This window comes from Haliotis asinina, chromosome 11 (assembly GCF_037392515.1).
Source record: "Haliotis asinina isolate JCU_RB_2024 chromosome 11, JCU_Hal_asi_v2, whole genome shotgun sequence".
Lineage (NCBI taxonomy): Eukaryota > Metazoa > Mollusca > Gastropoda > Lepetellida > Haliotidae > Haliotis > Haliotis asinina.
In genome coordinates, this window is record NC_090290.1 from 36,892,500 (window position 1) to 36,914,189 (window position 21,690).

Below are 21,690 nucleotides of genomic sequence, written 5' to 3' on the forward strand. Positions count from 1 at the left end.
GAGAACATAAAACCTGAACACCGGTACGTCTGCTTTTAAAGTTGTTTTTCTAACATCTGTGCTGCTGTTTGTGTTGTTATCACGTATTTCGATTCAAGGTAAGTGACAGTCTCTATATATGTGTCATATTATTTCCGCTGAAGTTATATATCCGAGAAATGTTTTAGGAGTCCGTCACACTGACCAATGTAAGCCGATGGAAACTTTTCAACAGGCGGTCAAGGGGTCGGGATAGGTTCAACGTTTGCTTAAAACACCAACCTTTCTCATTTAGCCGCCTAAACTCGACCCCTTTGTGTTGAAAATAAATAATATCACAAGTAGTGCTCTTTCTTCAAATTGTACATGTGTACATTGTCCTGTTTGACAGTGACCCAGTTAAGATCTCATCTACGTGGCGATGACAGGACCGAGCAAGACCTGCACTCAGCTGTTACTTTCACCTCCCCTGTTCATTCACTTCCCCTTTTAGCTGTTGTATATGTATATCGCAGCGAAATTCCCACAGCTGTGTTTGACCCCCGGTACAGTCGTATTGTACGACCGTCACCATCGCGTTCATAAATTGTGTCAATGACATATGTATTTAGTTACTCTCCGGACCTTAGCCCCACCTACATACGTCACATCTTGTTTGCCTCTTGTTTGCGAACGCTACAGTTAGATCGGGCAGTAGTATGTCACACAGTCCCTGAACCACGTTATTTCCCCTATTGCCTAACCTCACTGTAATGTTTTGCGCACTAACTGAAGCAAGTCCACATTTACTTAGGCTCAGGACCTCCCATCTCACGGGGGCTGCTTATTTTCTGAACGTTTTTAATTTGTTTGTTTGTTTGTGTGTTACTATCAAAATAATATATATTCAGAGACCAGGCTAGACTAACAACTAGTCTCTTCTGAAATGAACATATTTTACTGAAAAAAAACGTTCACAGTGAAATAAATTAATATAATGAAATGGAGCCCTGAGACTTTCTTCATTTTCTTCATTGAAGCTAAGGAAATCTAGACTTGCCACATTTTCTAGACTTGCGTGGGCTTTCTTGGATATATTTACTTCAAGCGTTAGTCTACGCCAACAGTCGAACATGACCTTTGCGGGTATATGTGATTAAGTATATACTACAATGTTTGTTCGTACTGGTTTTATGATAGTATAAATATGTGACATGTTTAGATTTTAATCCTTCTGAAATATTGATAATCATCTGCCAGTGTCATAACTGTATTTGTCAACAATCATTTATCAAAAGTAAAGTGTTTATCGCTACCCTGTTTTACTGTAAGTAAATAGCTGTACTTACTAACAGTATTTGATACGTGTGACAGTGTGCATTTGTCAATTCATTTTAAGACAAAATTAAACAAATTATGGACATTAATAGATATATTGTTATTATGCACGACCCTTATCAAAGCGTATTCAGTTGTACAGAAAAAAACGTCATTGTTTGTCAGAGATCTACTTTACGTTTACTGCTGTGTGACAGAGGCATGTTTAAACAAACTCATTTGCCTAAATAGACCACATGCAGTCGTCACACAGGGCAGGAGTCGAGGAATATATTAATATAAGTGTATTTCATTGCTGAAATGGCATGCAGCCTGTTGCACTGTGCGATACAGAAATACCGGGATCGGCAGCCACATTGTTGCCAGTGTAGTCAGTCAAACACGTAAGACTGCATAAAAAATTAAATGTTTCACGGGCACATTTTTTTCAAAAGTGACGAGGGCGGAAGGACATTTTTGTGTGTTTTTTTTTGTTGTTGTTGATGATAGAATAAAAAGTGACGATGGAGGAAAACGTTTTTATTTTTCTCTCAGAAATACAGCTTGGGAAGTTTAACACCTGTTAAAGAGTTGTAGATTCAGTACAGACTCATTGTTATATGTGGATGATCAGGACGCGGCCAAGTCAAAATTATTTTGCTCAAATGACAATTGCTACGCGCACAAATAAAAGTGGCGGGCCGATGCCCGTAAAAACATTTCACTTTTTTTTATTTAGCCTAAGCTATGGTGTTATTTTCCAGGTCATAATTTATTGATCCTGAAATATTCTTTCATGAAACCACGTATACATTAATGTCTGACAAGACATCGCTAGATTGAGAAACTACAGTACTGTACATTAATAACCACCTCTCTTGCGACTGTAGAGGATGTCCTTTGTCAAGCTCCCGGATGCTGGTGGAGACAAGCTGAGACTCCTGGAAGTAGACGGCCATTTGTATCCCCCTTCGTCTGCCGATGTCGTCAAGGGCATCCGCGACCTCCCCATCAGACCGGACGACGTGTTTGTATGCGCCTACCCGAAATGTGGTGAGCCGTGAAGACATGTTTAGCCTTTATTTTGTTCAGAAATGAGATATTTTAGTGGTAAAATGATTCTCTACATAATGAAGGCATAACTGTAACGCAAAACAAAATTCCCTATTATGAGAGAGAGAGAGAGAGAGAGAGAGAGAGAGAGAGAGAGAGAGATATGCATGCTTAAATGCGGCATGGTATCTCAGTCAGTGAGCTATTAGCAGCAGCCACACATACACAGGCATGCATGTCGTCAGGTGAACCAAATGTTCTTAAGTACGACGTTAAATGATATTTCATCTCATCTTGACCAGCTTAAGTCTTGGCTAGTACAAGCAATCCACACATACGCACGCATGCGCGTCGTCCTATGAGCGAAATATTCTCAAGTACGACGTCAAATCCCGTTTCACCACCTTGAACTATAAACTAAAAGATCTGTGTGGTGATATTTGTGATGTTTCAGGCACGCACTGGGTGTGGGAAATGGCCAGACTGCTTCTGTCGGGCGACACGGAGGCTGTGGTTGAGAAAGACGAACTGATGTTGGAGTTCATTGGAAACGATGTTATACAGAAGTTCCCATCCCCGCGAATCTTAAACACTCATTGTCTTGTTGAGCAACTCCCGCGTGGGGTGTTCGAGCATAAGAACAAAATAATCTACATTCTGCGAAACCCCAAGGACATGGCAGTTTCGTTCTACCATCACCACAAGAAACTACCATTTTACGAATATAATGGAAAATGGGAGAATTATTTTCCTGCACTGATGGACGGGAAAGGTGAGCTATCTGAGTGAATAGATAACTGTTGGTTTTCAGGGGCATAGCTACCAGTATAATGAGAAAAAAACAACAACCCCCCCCCCCCCCCCCCCCCCCGGGCTTACACATAATTGTTGCTAAAACGGCTGGGCAAGTATACCATCTTCTTTTATAGCTTTGCAGCCTATCGGACTTACACGAAAAAAATGCTAAGCGCCTTGTTTATTTCCCAGTCAGGGGAGACGAAATGCGAAAGGGCATGTAATATATGAGATTACATGTTCTTAGTATGTTACATGTTACAACTGACCACTTTCTGAAAAGTATTGAGTAATCAGACGAAAGTATATGAAAAAAAACCCCAGAATTACCACTGGCCGTAACGCTTTGTGGCTCACGTGATTGAGCTCACTTGTACGCCGCTTTCAGGAATATTCAAGCAATATCACTGCGGGCGACTCCAGAAATAGGCTTCAAGCATTGTATCAAAGTGGGGATCGAACTCGGGTCATCGGCGAGACGAACGGACACACTGACCACTAGGCTATTCCCCGCCCATTGTAGATGGAGACGACAGAGGATAACGTTCACTGTTCACTAATGTTACAATCTCTACTCTTCAGTCGACTTCGGGTCAGTTTTCACCTACCTCAAGGACTGGGATGCTATTGGGAAAACCCACCCTGAACTGCCGATCATGACACTTGTGTATGAAGATCTGAAAGAGGTAACATTGTACCTTATCCAGAATATTCTAGTTGGGGGTATGTGTTAATGACACCACGCCAGAGTTGTGAAGGGTGAGAGAATCAATTCGAAGGTGTGAAGGTGTACGCTAGGAGCTGAGACAGGGGTGAGGATTGGATGCTGGGTTTGTTTGTTTCTTTCTGTAAATAATGGAGTCGGGATCACACAGTCACGTGCGTTACCAGCATCACAACATGGCGGCAGGTAGATCGCTTCGCGATTACATAATGCAAATTAGCAGTCTACCATATATGTACAATCACTGAGTTAGTGAGATTAGTTTTACGCCGCACTCAGCAATATTCCAGCTATATGGTGTGTGTGTGTGTGTGTGTGTGTGTGTGTGTGTGTGTGTGTGTGTGTGTGTGTGTGTGTGTGTGTGTGTGTGTGTGTGTGTGTGTGTGTGTGTGTGTGTGTGTGTGTGTGTGTGTGTGTGTGTGTGTGTGTGTGTGTGTGTGTGTGTGTGTGTAAACAATGACAATCCAGCGATCAACAACATGCTTAGCGTCGATCTGCCCAGTTGGGAACCAATGACATGTGTCAACCAATACTGACCACCCGATCCCTTTAGTCGCCTGTTACGACAAGCTTAGTCGCCTTTTATGGCAAGCATGGGTTGCTGAATGCCTATTCTATCCCGGACCTTCACGGGTCGTATGTACAATCAAAATTATATGACACACCGATAGACCTTGATGGTGCAAATACACTGAATGCAGTGAATTTGCTTATTAATGTCTATGTCTTGAAGAATAACCCTTTTGGAAAATCGCGCGAGAATGTCGGTAACTCAATCCAGGGACTAACATGTGCATCAATCTGCACAAATGGGATACTAGCCAGATCGCCTGATTGTCTGGTCCAGGCTCGATTATTGACGGAAATCCGCCATGTAACTGGAATGTTGCTGAGTGTAGCTTAAAACTAAACTCTTTCTGTCATTCTTAGGACAAGCGTGGACTGCTAGAACCAATTCTTACTCAGGTATGGATGTGAGGAATGTTAGAGATATGAGAATAGGATGTTAGAGATATGAGAATAGAGATATGAGAATAGGATGTTAGAGATATATGAGAATAGGATGTTAGATCTGAATGTCGATGGAAATTTGAGGGGCGAATGTGGATGAGAATGGGATGGAATTGACAGAATATTCTGTAAAGGAGACAGCATTATTTCGTCAATGGACATAACACGTTAAAATGTATGTCATGTCATAACAACTAATAACGTCAGTCAATATTCTATCTTTTTCAGGACCCACTTCCCGGTATCAGAAAGTTAGCAAAGTTTCTGGATTGTGAGAAATCGGAGGAATTCTATGTGAGAATAAAAGAACTGACGGATTTCAACAAAATGAAGACAGCGAAAGGCAACATCATAAAAGCCAAAGACGGTGGATCAGTCATGTACAGGAAAGGTTGGTGCAGATGCTGTGATGGTCGTTATTAGTACACACACACACACACACACGCACACACACACACACACACACACACACACACACACACACACACACACACACACACACACACTAACACACACTAACACTAACACACACTAACACTAACACACTAACACTAACACTAACACACACTAACACTAACACTAACACACTAACACACACACTAACACACACACACACTAACACTAACACACACACACTAACACACACTAACACTAACACACACTAACACTAACACACACGCGCGTGGTGAAGCACGTGAGAGTCTCATGAGCAAGGCTACGCGCGGAATCACTTTCATCGTCGTGTACTGCACGTGCACTAGCCAACATCGACTCTCCCTTTCACAAATCAAATGGAGTTGCTCATTGCCAGCTTCTTGTAAACGCGTTTCTTCTGCCGGGCCAGCTTGTCCTTGTTTGCCAGTAATGCAGGTGTACCGAAATGCTATCTCTGGAGATACAGAGGTAGTCACCTCATCATCAGCTGCAACTTGTGTAATTGCTTACCGATTAGCTAGTACTGGTCCCTGGTAACGACGTTTGGCAATATGTGGTGGCTTGGAGTTGCAATTTCCAAAATGTATTAAGATAAATTACAGTTACTTCAGGGTCTTGGCGGTCGAGGACTAAATGATTTCACACTTTGGTACGTAAAGGTTTGGTGGGATTGAAGAAAGTAGACGGACCTTTACAGACGCCTCGAACTAATGCAACAAGATTTAGTGAGTGAGTGAGTGAGTTTAGGTCCACACCTTACTGAGCAATATTCCAACTATATGGCGGCAGTTTGTAAATAATCGAGTTTGGACCAGACAATCCAGTGATCATGAGCGTCGATCTGGGAAACGATGATATGTGTCAACTATGCCAGTGAGCCTGACCACCCGACCCCGTTAGTCTCCTTAAAATGAGCTTGGGTTAGTGAAAATCAGTACTAACCCTCATCTTCACGGGTTAATTCAAGAAGAAAAACTACTTAACTGTTGGTGAAGTCTGGTACTTTCTCCAGTGATTCACAGGTAAAAAAGAAAAAATAGAACAGAACGCCTGAAAAGGCGAAGTGTTGCTTGGGCAATGTTGTTTTATACAGTGTTATGTGAATGCCACTAGTTATTGCAAGAGCTAAACTGCCATCAATATATATGCTGACAATGACGGGGTCTTAATATTAAATAAAAGGTCCTTTAGCGTTACAGGCCCTGTGATCTGATAGGACAGGCGCTCTTTTCACAAAGCATTAAGGTGATTGTAAGTCGCCAGGGTATTTTTAGTGCAGTGTTAAAGAATGGGAGTCAAGGTTAACCATAGTAAAGGTTGCTTCGTCAAAAATGAGCCCCAGGTTGCCTGTGTTGGTCTTCACCTTTGTAAGCCAATCGAAGAACAGCGTTCTGACTGGATGGCGTGATATGAAATCAAGGGAGGCAACTCACGTGCAGTACAGCACGTTATCACGTTCTAGTGGGGAAAAGTGGGCTTGAAATGGCAAGGGTTGAACAAGGCTTATGTCACACAAATATAGAAAAGTGGACGCTCTTGCCTCGGGAAGATGACATTTCATTTAACATTATAGCTTAAGGATGTGAACTCAATTATCATATCGTTGTTGACAAGCATTTCCGTCGTGCCATTTTCAAACCTGTAGGTTAGACAGATTGTAATCAATTACACACGTCTCATGTTTATTCAGCATGGTCATTTAAATGTTATATTTGTCCTGTCTAAATACCATGATTACCCTCCCCGTTGTCATGGACTAGGGTTCTTTCTTGTATTTCTTAATGTGTTTAGCTAGACGTCCTTTCTTCGTTAACGTTTACGCAACTGTATGATAATACTTTATGCGGAAAAGCAAGAACCAACTGATCATGAACAACTGATCCGTAATGATACGGACTTTTCCATCTTGGTCTCAGTAACCAGGCTCCGATTTCTCGAAACAAATTTAAGTTTTTACTCAACTGATTTTTCTCAAATTTTCCGTTTCTGCGGTCGATCAACCCTCTCTCGACCCTAGCCATGTTTCACGACGGCGTTGTAATCTTCTCCTGTACGCCATTTTGATCTCAAATAATGATTTACGTTACCTACCTAGCAGACTCAAATAATTTGAGTTTTTAACTCAAGTTGAGTCGGAAAAAAACTGTTTTGTTTGAGAAATGCATTTTGCTGAGTTTTCTCAAATTTGAGTAAAAACTCAGACTTAAGTTTGTTTCGAGAAATCGGGGCCAGTTCTTGCATGGGCCAACTAAATATGAACGACTGACTGGTCTGGTCACACTCGGGCGCAGTGATGACTTAGCATAACATCACTGCCACAAGCATGGAACTCTGGGTAGGAGAGTAAGGCCTGGTCTAACCAATGTTAAAACACTTAACCTTGCTCAAAGGCGGTAATGAATGCTTAGCCCATAGATGCATGGTGATTCTGACGAAAAGGCCTACAAGACCTTCAGGGTGTACTTTGAAATAACGGCGTCTGGTGTGCATGTACCCTTCCTACTGTCCCGCTATCTAAGCTGAAGAAATTAACCAGGGTGGACAGTGGCCCAGTCCGCATGTCGGTCACGGTCGATGGTGCAGAGACTGACTAGCAGCTTGGATTCGTAATTAGATTGTTAGCACGAAACATTAATCGCACTCTATCAGTGACAATTTCAGAGCCAATTCCAGATAAGGACGCCTATTGGTAGAAGGGTCGGTGCGTTCTTTTTAACCATATTTTGTTGAAATTATTATTTAAACTAATGTTTTTACCCTACTGATTTGTGCAAGTCTAAGACATATATGGTTTGGGAGTTGTCTCTTCTCATTTCACATTCTGTGACGATGTTGCATGATTTGTATATGTAATAATGTCTAACGATACGATAATATCCGGAAGTCTCCGATTTGTTTCTCCTGACGACTGTTTCCAGCTGTGGGTCATAAGTGGAACAATAGGGTGGGCACCATTAGTAACTACTCGTGTCATTCCGGCAAGTGTTCTTGTAGGTCACGGAAAGAGACGAGTAGTTACGAATGGGTGGACACCATACTAAACCTGAAGTATTTCGCCTTAATTACAAGTAGTCGTCACATAATAAGGATATTGCTGGAATACAGTTTTTCAAAGAATGTGTTCATCTTGTTAGTTGTTAGATAATATTGCCTTCCTTTTCATGTTTCAGGTGAAGTTGGCGACTGGAAAAATCACTTTACCGTGGCCCAGAATGAGATATTTGACAGGACATACAAGGAAAAGATGGCTGGTTGCGATATAAAGTTCCGATACACGTTGTAGTGAGGAAAACACAACCATGGGTAACAGAAGCGCTCTTATTTACACGAGAATATGGAACGAATGATAGCAGATTACCAAAGAATTAAACTGAATTAATTACGTGAAGGTATGATGTAAATCTTAAACTTAATCCGTCTTTAGATTAATGCTACTTATTATCCTTATCCAAGTATTCGGGGTGTTGATGGTTTACTTATCGAACACCTTTTGACATTTTATACAGCTCATTTTCAGAACCATTTCTCGAAGTATTCGGGATGTTGTTGGTTTACCTATTCAACACCATCTGACAGATTTTATACAGCTTATTTTCGGAATTTGAGATGTCCAGGAGTTAATACCCCGTGTATTTTGGCATTATTGTGTATTCGTTGGTCTGTGTATACCACGTGTGTATGCGTGTGTGCATTGTATGAATTAATCGAATTAAAATGGCCACGTGTGTATTTAGATAAATGGTATTGTACACATAAGGATTATACTCATGTGTATGATGTGTACATGTGTATGATGTGTACATGTGTATGATGTGTACATGTGTATGATGTGTACATGTGTATGATGTGTACATGTGTATGATGTGTACATGTGTATGATGTGTACATGTGTATGATGTGTACATGTGTATGTGAATTATGTGAATATGGCCTCATGGATGTGGATATATGTAACTGATATCGAAATACAGGGTACATACAGATAGTTTCTTGCTCATGACTACGGACAAACAAGGATAAGTTGAGTACCGACCTGCCAGTTGATCTACACTAGCATGTTTGTGTGCCGCCCACTGGCGCCTGCCATTGTGAGCGAACCGGCACCAGGTTGTCCGGGATCAAGTGTAGTGCGTGGGTGAAGCGCTCGTGGAATCAGCTTCATCATCATGTACTGTACGTGCACTAGCCTCCACCTCCACCTTCACACTCCAAATGGGTCTGCTCATTGCAGTGCACTGCCGACTTCTCGTTAGCGCATTCTCTGCGCCGGTCCAACTTATCCTTGTTTGTCAGTGGTGTACAACTCATTGATTCTTCTGTATCGCATTGCTTTGAAATGATGGAGAAAATGTACAGGGACGGGCAAAAATATATACCCATGTCTGTTGATGGCAAACACTGAAACAAGAAATGGATATTCCTTGGGAATGTGTTTGATACAGACCTCGAGTCTTTCGAAGGTTAGTTGCGTTGTTATAGGGTTAGGAATTCGTTGGTGAAATCCAGTCTTCAAATCAATGCTTCCTTTATTGTTGCTGTTAAGACACAGTGAGATTATCAAAATGGGATCAAAAAGTAGGAGAATGCTGAAGTTCCTTTGACTAAGAATACTGGTTCTGTTATTTTATTTTCAAATATTCGAATGGCCTGAGAATACTTTGGTAATATTCTCACCTTTGGTATTATAAGTCATATCGGTTAGGTGACTCATAGTCCCAGTTCTGCACTGAACTCGTAGCTTTGCCTAGAAAAGAAATAGAATTATAGAATGTCAGTAGAATGATAGAATGTCAATAGAATAAAAGAGTATGTGAGAGTGTGTGAGTGAGTATGGTTTTACACATCTTATAGCAATGTTCCAGCAATATCACTGCGGGGGACACAGAATTGGACTTTACACATTGTACCCATTGGGGAATCGTGTTTGCGTCCTCTGCTTTACTAGCGAACACTTAACCACTAGGGTTAAACAACCTCCAGTTCTTAAGAATATGTAACGTATTTAGTATATGAGACGTGTATATATGAAACTGATTTTTAGTATTCTGGTGTGTTTACCACATTTGACATGTGGTATTTCTTATGACATTTTGTGCCTTGTGAGAATCATCCATGATTGTTTTACAATGTCATGTTGACATTATTCCTGAAGACTTTGTATATTACAGGACGAATCTGTTTCATTTATCCATTATGCTTTACGATGTCAACATTGTCAACATAATAAAACCAAAACCTTATTTGTGTTGATGTCAATTTCTGTCGCACAGTACACCAAGTTAGTTACTGTGTACCGCCTTTTTCTGCTGTAGATATGCACAATCTGGAAAAGTGATTGCAGGGGACACAAGAAATAGGCACATTCTGGAAACTTCATTGCGGGGGACACTAGAAATTCACTTTGCAGAATGTATCCATGGAGGAAATCGAACCCGAATCTTCGGCGTGAAGAGCAAACCCCGTCACCTGTGGGCTATCCCACCTCGCCGTACCTCGTTTAAAGGCTTGCTGCATACAGATGCCTTAACACACCAACGCTAGTGAATGAGTACGTGTGGTTATGTTTCGTGCCACTTTAAGCAGTATTCCAGCAATGTGACGGCGGAGGACACCAGAAAAGGGCTTCACACATTGTACCCATGTGGGAATCGAGCCCGGGTCTTTGGCATGACGAACTGACGCTTTAACTACTAGGCTGCCCCACCGCCCGGCGTGAACTTTGACAAGCACTAGTACAAGTCTCAGTATTACACAGTCCCCGTTTGGAATAAAAGGTGAAATTGAGTGAGTTTAGTTTTCCACCGCATTCCGCAATATTCCAGCGGTCTGTAAATTATCGAGTCTGGATCAGATAATCCAGGGATCAATATCATGAGAATCGATCAATGCAGTTCGGATACGATGACGTGTCAACCCAATGATGGAACCTGACCACCCGATTTACGACAAGCATGGGTTGCTAAAGATCAGTTCTATCCCGGGTCGGGGGAAATGTGGTGTATTTCGAAATTAATAATTATTGTGTTAAACACGCATACTAAAGTCAGCTAAAAACAAACAAACAAACACAAAAAAACAAACAAACAAACAACAAGAACAACAGCAATAGACTAACAGCTAGTCTCTGAACATATTTTACTGAAAAAATGTTCATAGTGAGAAAAGAATATAATGAAATGGTGCACTGAGACTTTCTTCATTTTCCTGAAGCTATGGAAATCTAGACTTGCCACATTTTCTAAACTTGCATGGGCTTTCTTGGATATATACACTTCAGGGTCTGTACGACAGACTACAACAACAACAACAACAACAACAACAGAAAAAAACAAAAACAAAACAAAAAAAAAACAAAACAAAAAAAACCTCGATGAACTGTGGATTAGTGACGGAATGTGAATCTAGTGAAGTGATTGCTTATGTCCGAGTTATCATATGAACAGAAATATAACATAATAAAATATTAATAATATAAATAGAACAATGAAGTATAAGTCATAGACATCTGGTAAAATGTGTTCCACGGTTTTTTTACTTATAATCTCACAACCAACACTACTCACATTTCAGATTGGTTGTCAAGGAAACGTAAAAAATCCACGTGTCACAACGAGACTCATATTCGGAAATCAGATCCAGAGGCTTTGATCGGTCCTTGAGTCTAATTTCGAAAGGAAAACGAGCCGGGAGTCACAATGTGATTTTACTACCGTTTCCGGCGGCATCGAGTATGTGTTCCAGGTTAAAATTATGTGAGTGTATGAGTTTAGTCTTACGTCACACTTACAACACCCCAGCTATATAGCGTCGGTCTGTAAATAATCGAGTCTGAATCAGATAATCCAGTGATCAACAGCATATACTAGTGGAGGCTATCGGAAGGTGTACCCAGGAAATTATCGAACATTACGTCTGATCGACAACGAAGCAGCGACGTAAGCGAACATAAAAGGAAAGCATGGGCTTCCGTACAACTGTGTCTTTGGTTCATTCGTCACCACTCGCCTCTTTCCGTAACCTCCAAACCTGTCCCGGAACAACACGAGTTTGTCATGGGGGATATACAAGAAGTTGGACTCCAAAACCGGTGAAAATGTGGTGCAGTTCTGGCGACCCCATGAGATGTGATTTTTAATAATCAGGAATGATTTTGCTTTGATTTAAAGCCGGTCGTCATCAGCTTTCGTGCCAGGGAACAAAAGTTGGTACTTTACATTTGGATCAGCAGTTGTATACAATGATAATACATCGCAGGTGTAGAATATGTTATATTTGAGATTACACTTTCTTATCAAAGTACAATTTCTCCTTTTCTGAGTTGAGTCCCTTCCGGGATTCGAACCCACACCCTCAGAGTCAGGCACCTAATCGCCAGCACACAAATTCGCTAGGCCACCGCGACTTCCACAAAAATGAAAGTCGGACAACCGTGGCATGCACCAAACAAATATGAGTCTGACCACCCGATCATATTAGTTCCCTCGAATGCGATGTTGTAGGTCAGTTTTGACCCAGGTGGCCTTATGGAGCCAATATACGTATGAGTGTGTGAGTTAGTGAGTTCAGTTTTACGCCACACTCAGCAATATTCCAGCTATACGGCGGTGGTCTGTAAATAATCGAGTCTGGAACAGACAATCCAGTGATGAGCATCGGTCTGCGCAATTGGGAACCAATGACGTGTCAACCAAGTCAGCGAGCCTGACCACCCGATCCCGTTAGTCGCCTGTTACGACAAGCATAGTCGCCTTTTATGGCAAGTATGGGTTGGTGAACGCCTATTGTACTCCGAACCTTCGCGGGTCCAACGTACTTATGAACCCGTGGTTACTGAATGTATGCATAGTCGATCTCACGATGTGGATTGTAGTTTATTCCAGGTGCAATTAACACAATGTATGTCGCCAACATCAACAAGACTCTGCGTAAGCCGAACCTCAGACAGCCAGTTGTCAAGTTATATTCAGTCACTATCAGCAATTCAGTACACGCACAAAAGTCGTAACAGACGTTGGCAAAACGAGATAGATGCTTTAGAATTAGAGTTTGCGCTAAAACAAATATATACATATAGACAGTGGTGGGCGATCTCGTCTAGATGGACGCCAAAACACCAACTCTCCTTCAGCTCACCGTTTTCAGAATGTCGATTGACTACGTTGTTATTCAAGCGGCTGAGAGTTTAATGGATGCCAGTAGTGGGCGAATCATGGAATTGGCTCACGTAATCCACTGTCTTCATCAGCTGATGAACACCAACAATACAACTTCAGTACTAAAATATCGATAGACATCAGGTAGATCATCACTACCAAGTCGACTGAACTCAACTGCTTTGTTCAAACTGACATTACGAAGTCACCAGCTGTGATCAGCAGAGCGTGTTTTAACCGAAGGACATCTTCTGCTTGTCCTAGATTTTCGAAGCTCTCTTCGCGCTAAGACAGTTGTAAGTTAATGTTAATGTATGGCACTTACGACAATCATAGCGCTGAGAGAGCTTCGAAAATCAAGCCCAGATCTATAGATTTATTGCCCAAAATGCGAATGCTAATATGTCTAGGTGATTGGATTTTTTCAAATGCTGCTCCATGTAAGAACCTCTTTTGTTGTGTATCGCTGGGACCATCATGGTGGTAGTCTGTCTCATGCTCCCAACTTTCCCTTAAGGCACTTCTGCAATGCAAACGTCCAAAATGAAGCGCGTCTAGTCTCTCACTGGTTCTGAATCTCCCAGCACATTGGGGCTAATTCAGTATATACGCAGTTCTTCATATCTGTCAAGATTTCCTATTTTCGGAGATTGACGCTTCGTACAACGCGCAAGGATCCAGGAATTTTGGCTCGAAACTAGCCCAGGATATGCTTTTTGTGTTTTTCAAGACCATACCTACATATCTGAATTTCTCCCACATCAGACGACTGATCCAATATTCTACGGAAACGCTAATGTGACATGACGAAGAGATTGTCTTTATATCGTGCATGCGAGCGAGAATACTACGATGTATTAAAGCGTCGGCACGATGTAATAAAGTGTACGCGCGACTGATACTCATGTCACTTCAACTTGCACGCTGTGTGGCCTTTTTTTGTTTGTGTAGTTGTTTGTTTCTTGATGCATTTCAAATCCACTAAGCATGACCAATTGAGTATATTCTGATAAACACAGAAGTAACGAATAAAGTGACAATTTTTGTTTGTACCATAAGCTCCCAGTTTTTTCTGGTGATTTGATTTTGCGTGTTTGTGACAGGTGCTCAAGGTAAAGCAATATCTGCTAACCTTCATCTGCAAACACACTTGAAATGAGGATGAGAGTCTCCGTGATATCATGTTCTCCTTATAGTTGACATTCCACACAACTACATCCTAACCATATTTAGTCATGGTTAAATGTTTATAATGATTACACTGTAAACTGACCATTTACTTATGATACTGAACATCCGCTTGGGTTCATTGCACACGGAGTGGCTAATCTAAGTACATTGTATGTACTATGTGCTTTTAATTCACATGAATTTATTCTCTAATTATTCATGGGGTACTTGCAGTAGAAAAGAGATGAGAGATCTCTTCAAGACCAAAATGTTGGATCTCTGTTCAATACATTGTTTGGAGATATCTGTTCAAGGCATTAATACGTCTCCAGATAATCTGCAGCTTGCTCAGGCTATGACTAACCCTTAAGTCTGAATATATATAGTGTTGATAGTAACAGAAAGACGCATTTAAGCTGGAAAGGAACTCCAGGGAGACCAGAGAACTTGAGGATATCTTGACTTGCTTCCATTTAGGGCTAAACCATTGCAGCGACTCCAGGCAGTAGGGAAAATGATAGGCATGAAAAACAAAGTCCTTCGAAGAAAGTACAGGAAAAAAGTCCTAAATTTGCCCAGGAAAAAATCCTCAGCAAAAATGTCCTATATTAAAAACTTTAACACTTACGCCCCATGCTTTTGAAAACATTATTTTAAAGATCAAAGACAGATTTGAATATCCGATCTGTCCTTCATAATCACAAAATGTTTTCAGGGTCTGTGAGACCGACCACTTAAACCAGCAAAGCAATACATTTGAAAACAAGTATACTAGAAAGAGGGTACAACAGTAGTGTGAATAAGTACCCGTAAGTAATGCAGTTTTAAGCAGGTTTCGGTCACAAGTATTTCTACAGATATTTTGATATTTATTGAAGCCAGGAACAGTGAATCAAGAACTGGATTGTATAATGCAGGGGTGCCAAAGATGTGACAAACTGTAATGTTGTCGCCATGTGAGACCCAAGAAACCAGACGAGAGTAATAACAGATTACCTAACTTTAAACATCTATCAAACCGCAATGTGAGTGACAACATTGAAGCCAGTGACATCTGCAGCCCTTTTCTCCTACTCGCATTTGTCTGGGAACTGACAATGAGCTGTGGCAAATTGATTAAGTTGGTGGATTATGGAAACCTGTCCGCTCGCCTAACAAAGTTTTGGATAGCGTGGCCCTCACTGGCGAGAGCCTTGACATCAAAGGCGTCAGCACATGTGAATGACACAAAGGGAACACACCTTTTCTGTGACCATTGTGTTATACCCTTCATGTCCGAAATGATTTTAAGCCATGAAAACATTTGAACATTTAAGTCTACAGCTACACTAATTTAGAATTTTAGAATGTCCATTCCTTCAACGATTTGATTTCGTCCAAGTTTAAAACATATGTAAATCATATAAACTATAAACGATATGTAATTTCAAAAGAGATACAATGTGTAAATGCAAAGTACCAAGTGTGTTTCCTGGTAATGGTTTTTCATATATACAGTGCCAACCAAACGTATGATATATCTACAAAATAATTTTGACCCTACCAAAATATTGCGACCATGTGCGTAATATTATTGTTCACAATTTTGAAGTCTGATCTGAGCATTCCAAAACTACTATTTTGATGAAAATCAGTCAATCCAAGCCAGAGTTGTTTACTGAAAACATTCAGTGATCGTTTTTATTATAAATTCATTACCATAACTGAAATGACATGTTTCACCTTAAAAGGGCCCCCTGCACGGTAGTCAAGGAAGAGGATGACAACGACAGGTCCTCGTGTCATTGCGATGATTAAAGACGCGAAGCTTTTCATTTTGGTGAGGGGCATCTCAAATTTTTATTAAAAAATTCTTTAATCCCCGCAATGACATGAGTGCCTGTGATGCTTTCAATCCAAGCGTAATCATTCCTGATTGTGAAAACTGACATCGCAGGGCTCCACAACATTTTCACCATTTTGGGGGTCTGATTTCTAGAAGAGTTGTGGATATTACGTGATTGAGTTGATTTTTATTCTTGGCAATGCTACGGCTTGGGGCACCAGAAATGGGCGTCATACAATGGTCATACAATGTACCCATGTGGGAGTATCAAACCCGAGTCTTCACCGAGTGACGAGCTGTCGCTTTAACCATTAAGCTACCTCACGGTGGAGGTAACATGGAGAACAGTTAAAAAACAAAAACATGCAAAATATGCATTTTATTTCTCTCCAATTTTCACAGCATGGCTTGAGGAGATACATCAACAAATGCAGACCAAAAGGACAGTCCATTACAAACATAGGGGTGTCAGGTTGTTGCCACCAACAGGCAAGAAACAGTAATTAAGGCACTATGAAAAATGAGAATAAATAATGGCTACAAATTCTACGTACTTTATCATTTAATTTCAATGATTCTTAGTAAAGTAGCACAAAACAACATTGGTATCTATGTTACCTCCAGTGTTTCGAGATTTTGCTTGCTAGTCTGTTACTGAAAATAATTCACCACAAAATAATTCACCAGTCCAAAATTTGAATGTAGACACAGGTTTCATCATCATGCTGCTAATATGATGAACATTTTCATCAGGCCGTAATCTTGCATGATTCAGAGCGTAAATACTGAACATGTCAGAGAGTGATACATTTCCAAAATGACTCCATGAAAATTCACTGGTCAGTTGGGCCGCTGAGAGTGGAGATTCACTAGCCCGAATTGATTTATACTAGCCACACACTAGCAGGCCAGTGGCTATGTCACACACTGGTTACCTCCTGGTGAGTTGTGACCAGTTTTTCTTACTGGGAAAACAGATCTGATCATGAAAATTGCTGTTTTTCCCTTGTTGAAGAATCTTGGTTCAGAACACTTCCTGAACCACTAGTGCCATAAATGAAAGACATATTGTCACACAAACGCAGTGCTGTTGAAATGAACTCAAAAGTTACCCTATTAGCTAAAAATATCAAAAATACTAGGTTAATTTTCACAAAGAAGTTCTTGGTTGGTGTTCTGTGTGGGAGACACAGTAGTCACAACCATGAGAACTCTTTACTGAATACGGTGGGCGTGGTTGAGGTTACTGAAAATACTTCAGCAGAATATGGGCGTTAGGTGGGTTAGAGGTTTCAACACAACTTAATCCCAGCCATGGTCATAAATTGTAAGACACATTTGAAAAAGTGGTTACATGGCATATGATGCTAAAGATCAAGATGGCACACACAGTGGAAGCTGTCTAAACCGGCAATCATCGGGACTGATGAAATAATCCATTTTAGACAACATGCCGGATAGGAGAGCTGATGATAAATGTAAAAGCCACAAATAGGACAGATTTTATGCTGGTGTTGACAACCTGCCGGAATTGACAGATGCCGATTTTGACAGCTTCCACTGGATATACTGAGGGGAAACAAAATAAGGGATCACAGGAAAACACAAGTGTTCTTTTATTTTTTTCCCAGGTTTATTTACAAGTTTTTATCTATCACTACCTTAGCACTAATTAGTATGAACTGATTATTAACTACCAAGGGTTATATGGTATTCATATATCTTCATTCAGAGAGGTATCCTATCACAGGAAACAGTCTGATAGTAACACTGTATTGAAATAGTCTCCATACACCTGCGCCTGGCACTTACTGATACAATATACAAAATATACATTTGCCACTAGAGTCCATTTGGCTTAAACGTGGACCAATGAATTACAGTCTAAATCAAAAACTGATGAACAGGTAACAGGTAACACTCAATGAAATGCTGATCATAATCAAAACATTAATAAAACTAATAAACTATCAATAAAATGTTTACACTGTTCACTATTTCTTACAAGGGAAAGATGCAAAGAGACAAGCGACCAGGTGTGCGAGAAAGTATGGAGACGGCACAGCACAGGTAAATGCATATGAATCAATCACATTATCAGCACTAGTGCATGTGCTTCTTGTAGACCTGGTTGTCCTTTTCTCTGCTCTCTGCTCTCGTAACAAATAGTGAACTATTTTAAACTTTTAATGTTTATTAGTTTTTGAGTTAGACTGCAGTTCATTGATCTGCTTTTCAGCCAAACAGACTATATGATAGCACTCTGGCATCTGCAAGATCTAGATAACTACATGAAATTTCCCCATATTACAGACAACTCAAAATATTTAAATCTTTGTCATAACATAACAATGTCAGAACAAAACACTTTTCAAGTTTAAATCTATTTTTCTGCTGAAAGGTTCACATATGGTTTTACAAACAATACAATGTGTATTATTCTTGTAAATATGATCCATATTCATTGTTACTTGTTTGAATGTTTTGTTGTACAACTGTTCATGCTTCTCCGTAAAAATCATTATCAAATCACACCATCCCCCCCCCCCCCCCCCTCCACCCCCAACATCCAACGATAAATTATGAACAGTCCCAATATCAGTGAAAATCTTAAAATGAATTGTGCAATAAATAACAAAAGACTGGAAACTTAACATCAAATCTAAAATGAAACTAATCAAATAAATATTCTGCATTAGAAGTCTGAAATCAAATTAACAAAAGTTTAATATGTCAAACGTTACCTCAAAATGCAGTGGATGTGAAACATTTTGTTGTACATTTTGGACTAATGTTTGTGAGTGTGTGGCCTTTTAACACAATCTTAAGCACCATTTGATTTAGGTGGTCGGTTTGATGCACAAATGAAACTAGTCACCATGTTGATGATGTATGTTTGGGAAAACCCACCAACACAAGCATGATGCTGACCGTGGAACAATATCTAGGTGATCTGTAGATGTACTAAAGTAGGCTAGTTATATGCGTCTTTATCACGCGACTTCCATCACCACGAATGAAGTATGATGTCACCACTCCCACGACCTTTGATGCGACCTTTGATATGGACATGCACATCTTTATCATCAAGTCATACTCATCGAATATATGTTACCATAGTTACTCTATCATATATTCATTAGCTGTGTATCAGTTTACTAAATATTGCCATTTTTACGTTTGTCTGTTTTGATAAAATATAAAAAAAGCTTAACAGAAAATGTAAATAGAATAAAACTTCAATAAAATATAAAATTGCATACAAAAATATTAAACAACCATGACAATATCACTAAACAGTGAATTCTAGTAAATCCTTTTAGAATCATTAAAATATTAAGTTTACAATGACACTTGTTATATCACAATGTACTGAATAACAAATTTCAGGGGTAGAAATAACCCATTGTCTGACGTCCCAGTCTAGCATATGTTCCTGTCAGGCAAGCAAACTTTGTACATCGCGCTGTACCTGTGTCCAGTTGACTAGCCAATGCTAATTTTGTAGCTTGTTTAAGAAGTCAACAAGAAAACCGCAAGCTATAGTGGTAAAATCAGGGCAAGTGATTTTACATGTGTTACTGTGCTAGAGTATTTTGTAATTTTACAGATATTTCCAGCCCTGGAATAAAAAGTACTAAAATATATTAACTGTTGGAGTGTTGCACAGGTTTGTCTGAAGATCATTCTTACATATAGAACTGTTTGCAAGAAATACTTACAACCTGACAGATCCTGAAAATATCTTAGGAGGGCAACTCAACCCCCGCACTGTTTGATGTTTTCCACAACTTTCTTTGTTATTAATGTTAATATTTGTGCATCTAAATATGAAAATGAAAGGTAAGACAAGGCTGATAATGATTCCAAACCCCCTCCCCCACACACACCCAAACTATACTGAACACCAAATGAAACAGAAGTTCTTGCCAAGTTTATAAAAATAAGACATAAACACGAACGCTTAATTTTATGAGATTTCATTTTTTTCAAATTTGCCTTACTTTTGCTGTTCAGTATACTACTTGTAAGAACATCTGATCGGTGGACATGGTTGGGAAAGATGAAGGCACTAATTATCCCATGGCGCCAAGAATCACTTTAATCAGAGACCTGACCGTACTCAAGATCATATATGATCACAGTCTTCCTTGAACAGGTATCACATCACATATATATCACACAATAGCGATGCACCAAATTACCAGATCACAGTCATTTCTGCAGTCTAAGACTGCAGTCACCTACATAAATGCAAATACATGTTGTTTTGTAGTCGTTATACTGATGATCACAATCACTTCTTTCTCCAAACTCGTACTCTCGCACAATCACTTTTGCCAGAAGAAGTATCTAAGTTGGCTCTCTTGCTCTTGTGAGAGTGGTCTCCCTTGGTCGAAGGTAAGTGCCTTTTACATCCTCTTGAGTATTCTTTACTTTTAATACAGTCTGCTGTTTCTCTATCAGGTTTTGCTCTAATTAGGCCATCAACTGTGTCTTCTTGTTTTGGAAATACACAGTTGTCTTTTCCTGATTTGAGATTATTGTGAAACTTATCTCCCTTTGACACAAGCTGACCACTCTTGGTTTCAGTATTCTTGAGATTTGGCTGACAGCACTCAATATTTTCAGAACTAGACTTGAACTTCAGCATACCGAAGGAGCTGGTCTTCTTGAACGTGTGATTAGAACAGAGACTTTCGGTCCTTGCAAATGGTTGTGTTCGGCTGCAGCTTGAGTAAGAATCAAAGGCTCTCTTATTGTCATCACACCTCAGAGTGTCCATCTTTATTGTCTTCAGTGTATCCACACTGCTCTTGGTGAATGCCTTCCTATGTTTGGACTCTGAGAAATAAAAAGCACAAACTTGATAAATGATTTGGTAAAAACTAAACCAAGGATACAATTTCAAAAACCATTAATTAACATAAAATCAGTAAGAATATAATATTTTACATGTGTTATAATTGATACCTGCGTTAGTGTTAACACACCACTACATTCTGAGTCACATTTTCAGATAATATAAGTGTTAAAGCAAGTGAGTTCTGTTTTACGCCGCACTCAGCAATGCGCCAGCTATAAGGTAGCGGTCTGTAAAAAATTCAAGTCTTGACCAGACATTCTAATGATCAACATCACAAGCATTGATCTGTGCAAGTGGGACCTGATGACTAGTTGTGTAACGATTCATCGGTAGTATCAATGTATCATCTGTTACCTTAGTGCATCGATACAAAACACATTCA

At 40.0% G+C, this 21,690-nt stretch overlaps 2 protein-coding genes across 3 annotated transcripts in view; one reads left to right on the plus strand and one right to left on the minus strand.

Moving 5' to 3' along the window:
• On the plus strand, positions 1–18,610 carry LOC137256022 (sulfotransferase 1C2-like). Of its 2 annotated transcripts, none has more exons than XM_067793679.1 (6): positions 1–98; positions 2,166–2,328; positions 2,783–3,100; positions 3,706–3,809; positions 5,087–5,249; positions 8,464–10,533. In XM_067793679.1, the coding sequence occupies exons 2-6, from the start codon at positions 2,169–2,171 to the stop codon at positions 8,574–8,576; spliced, it is 858 nt and encodes a 285-aa protein (XP_067649780.1). In that variant the 5' UTR covers positions 1–98; positions 2,166–2,168; the 3' UTR covers positions 8,577–10,533. The 2 variants fall into 2 exon arrangements, with proteins under 2 accessions (XP_067649780.1, XP_067649779.1); XM_067793678.1 differs by lacking the exon at positions 8,464–10,533 and adding an exon at positions 18,450–18,610 and having other exon boundaries at positions 21–98.
• Positions 16,806–21,690, minus strand: part of LOC137256021 (uncharacterized) — a 15,635-nt gene continuing 10,750 nt past the window's right edge. Inside the window, exon 3 of the mRNA XM_067793677.1 lies at positions 16,806–21,286. Within this exon, the coding sequence (XP_067649778.1) occupies positions 20,739–21,286 (548 nt within the window). The 3' untranslated portion in view covers positions 16,806–20,738. The remainder of the gene's footprint in view (positions 21,287–21,690) is intronic.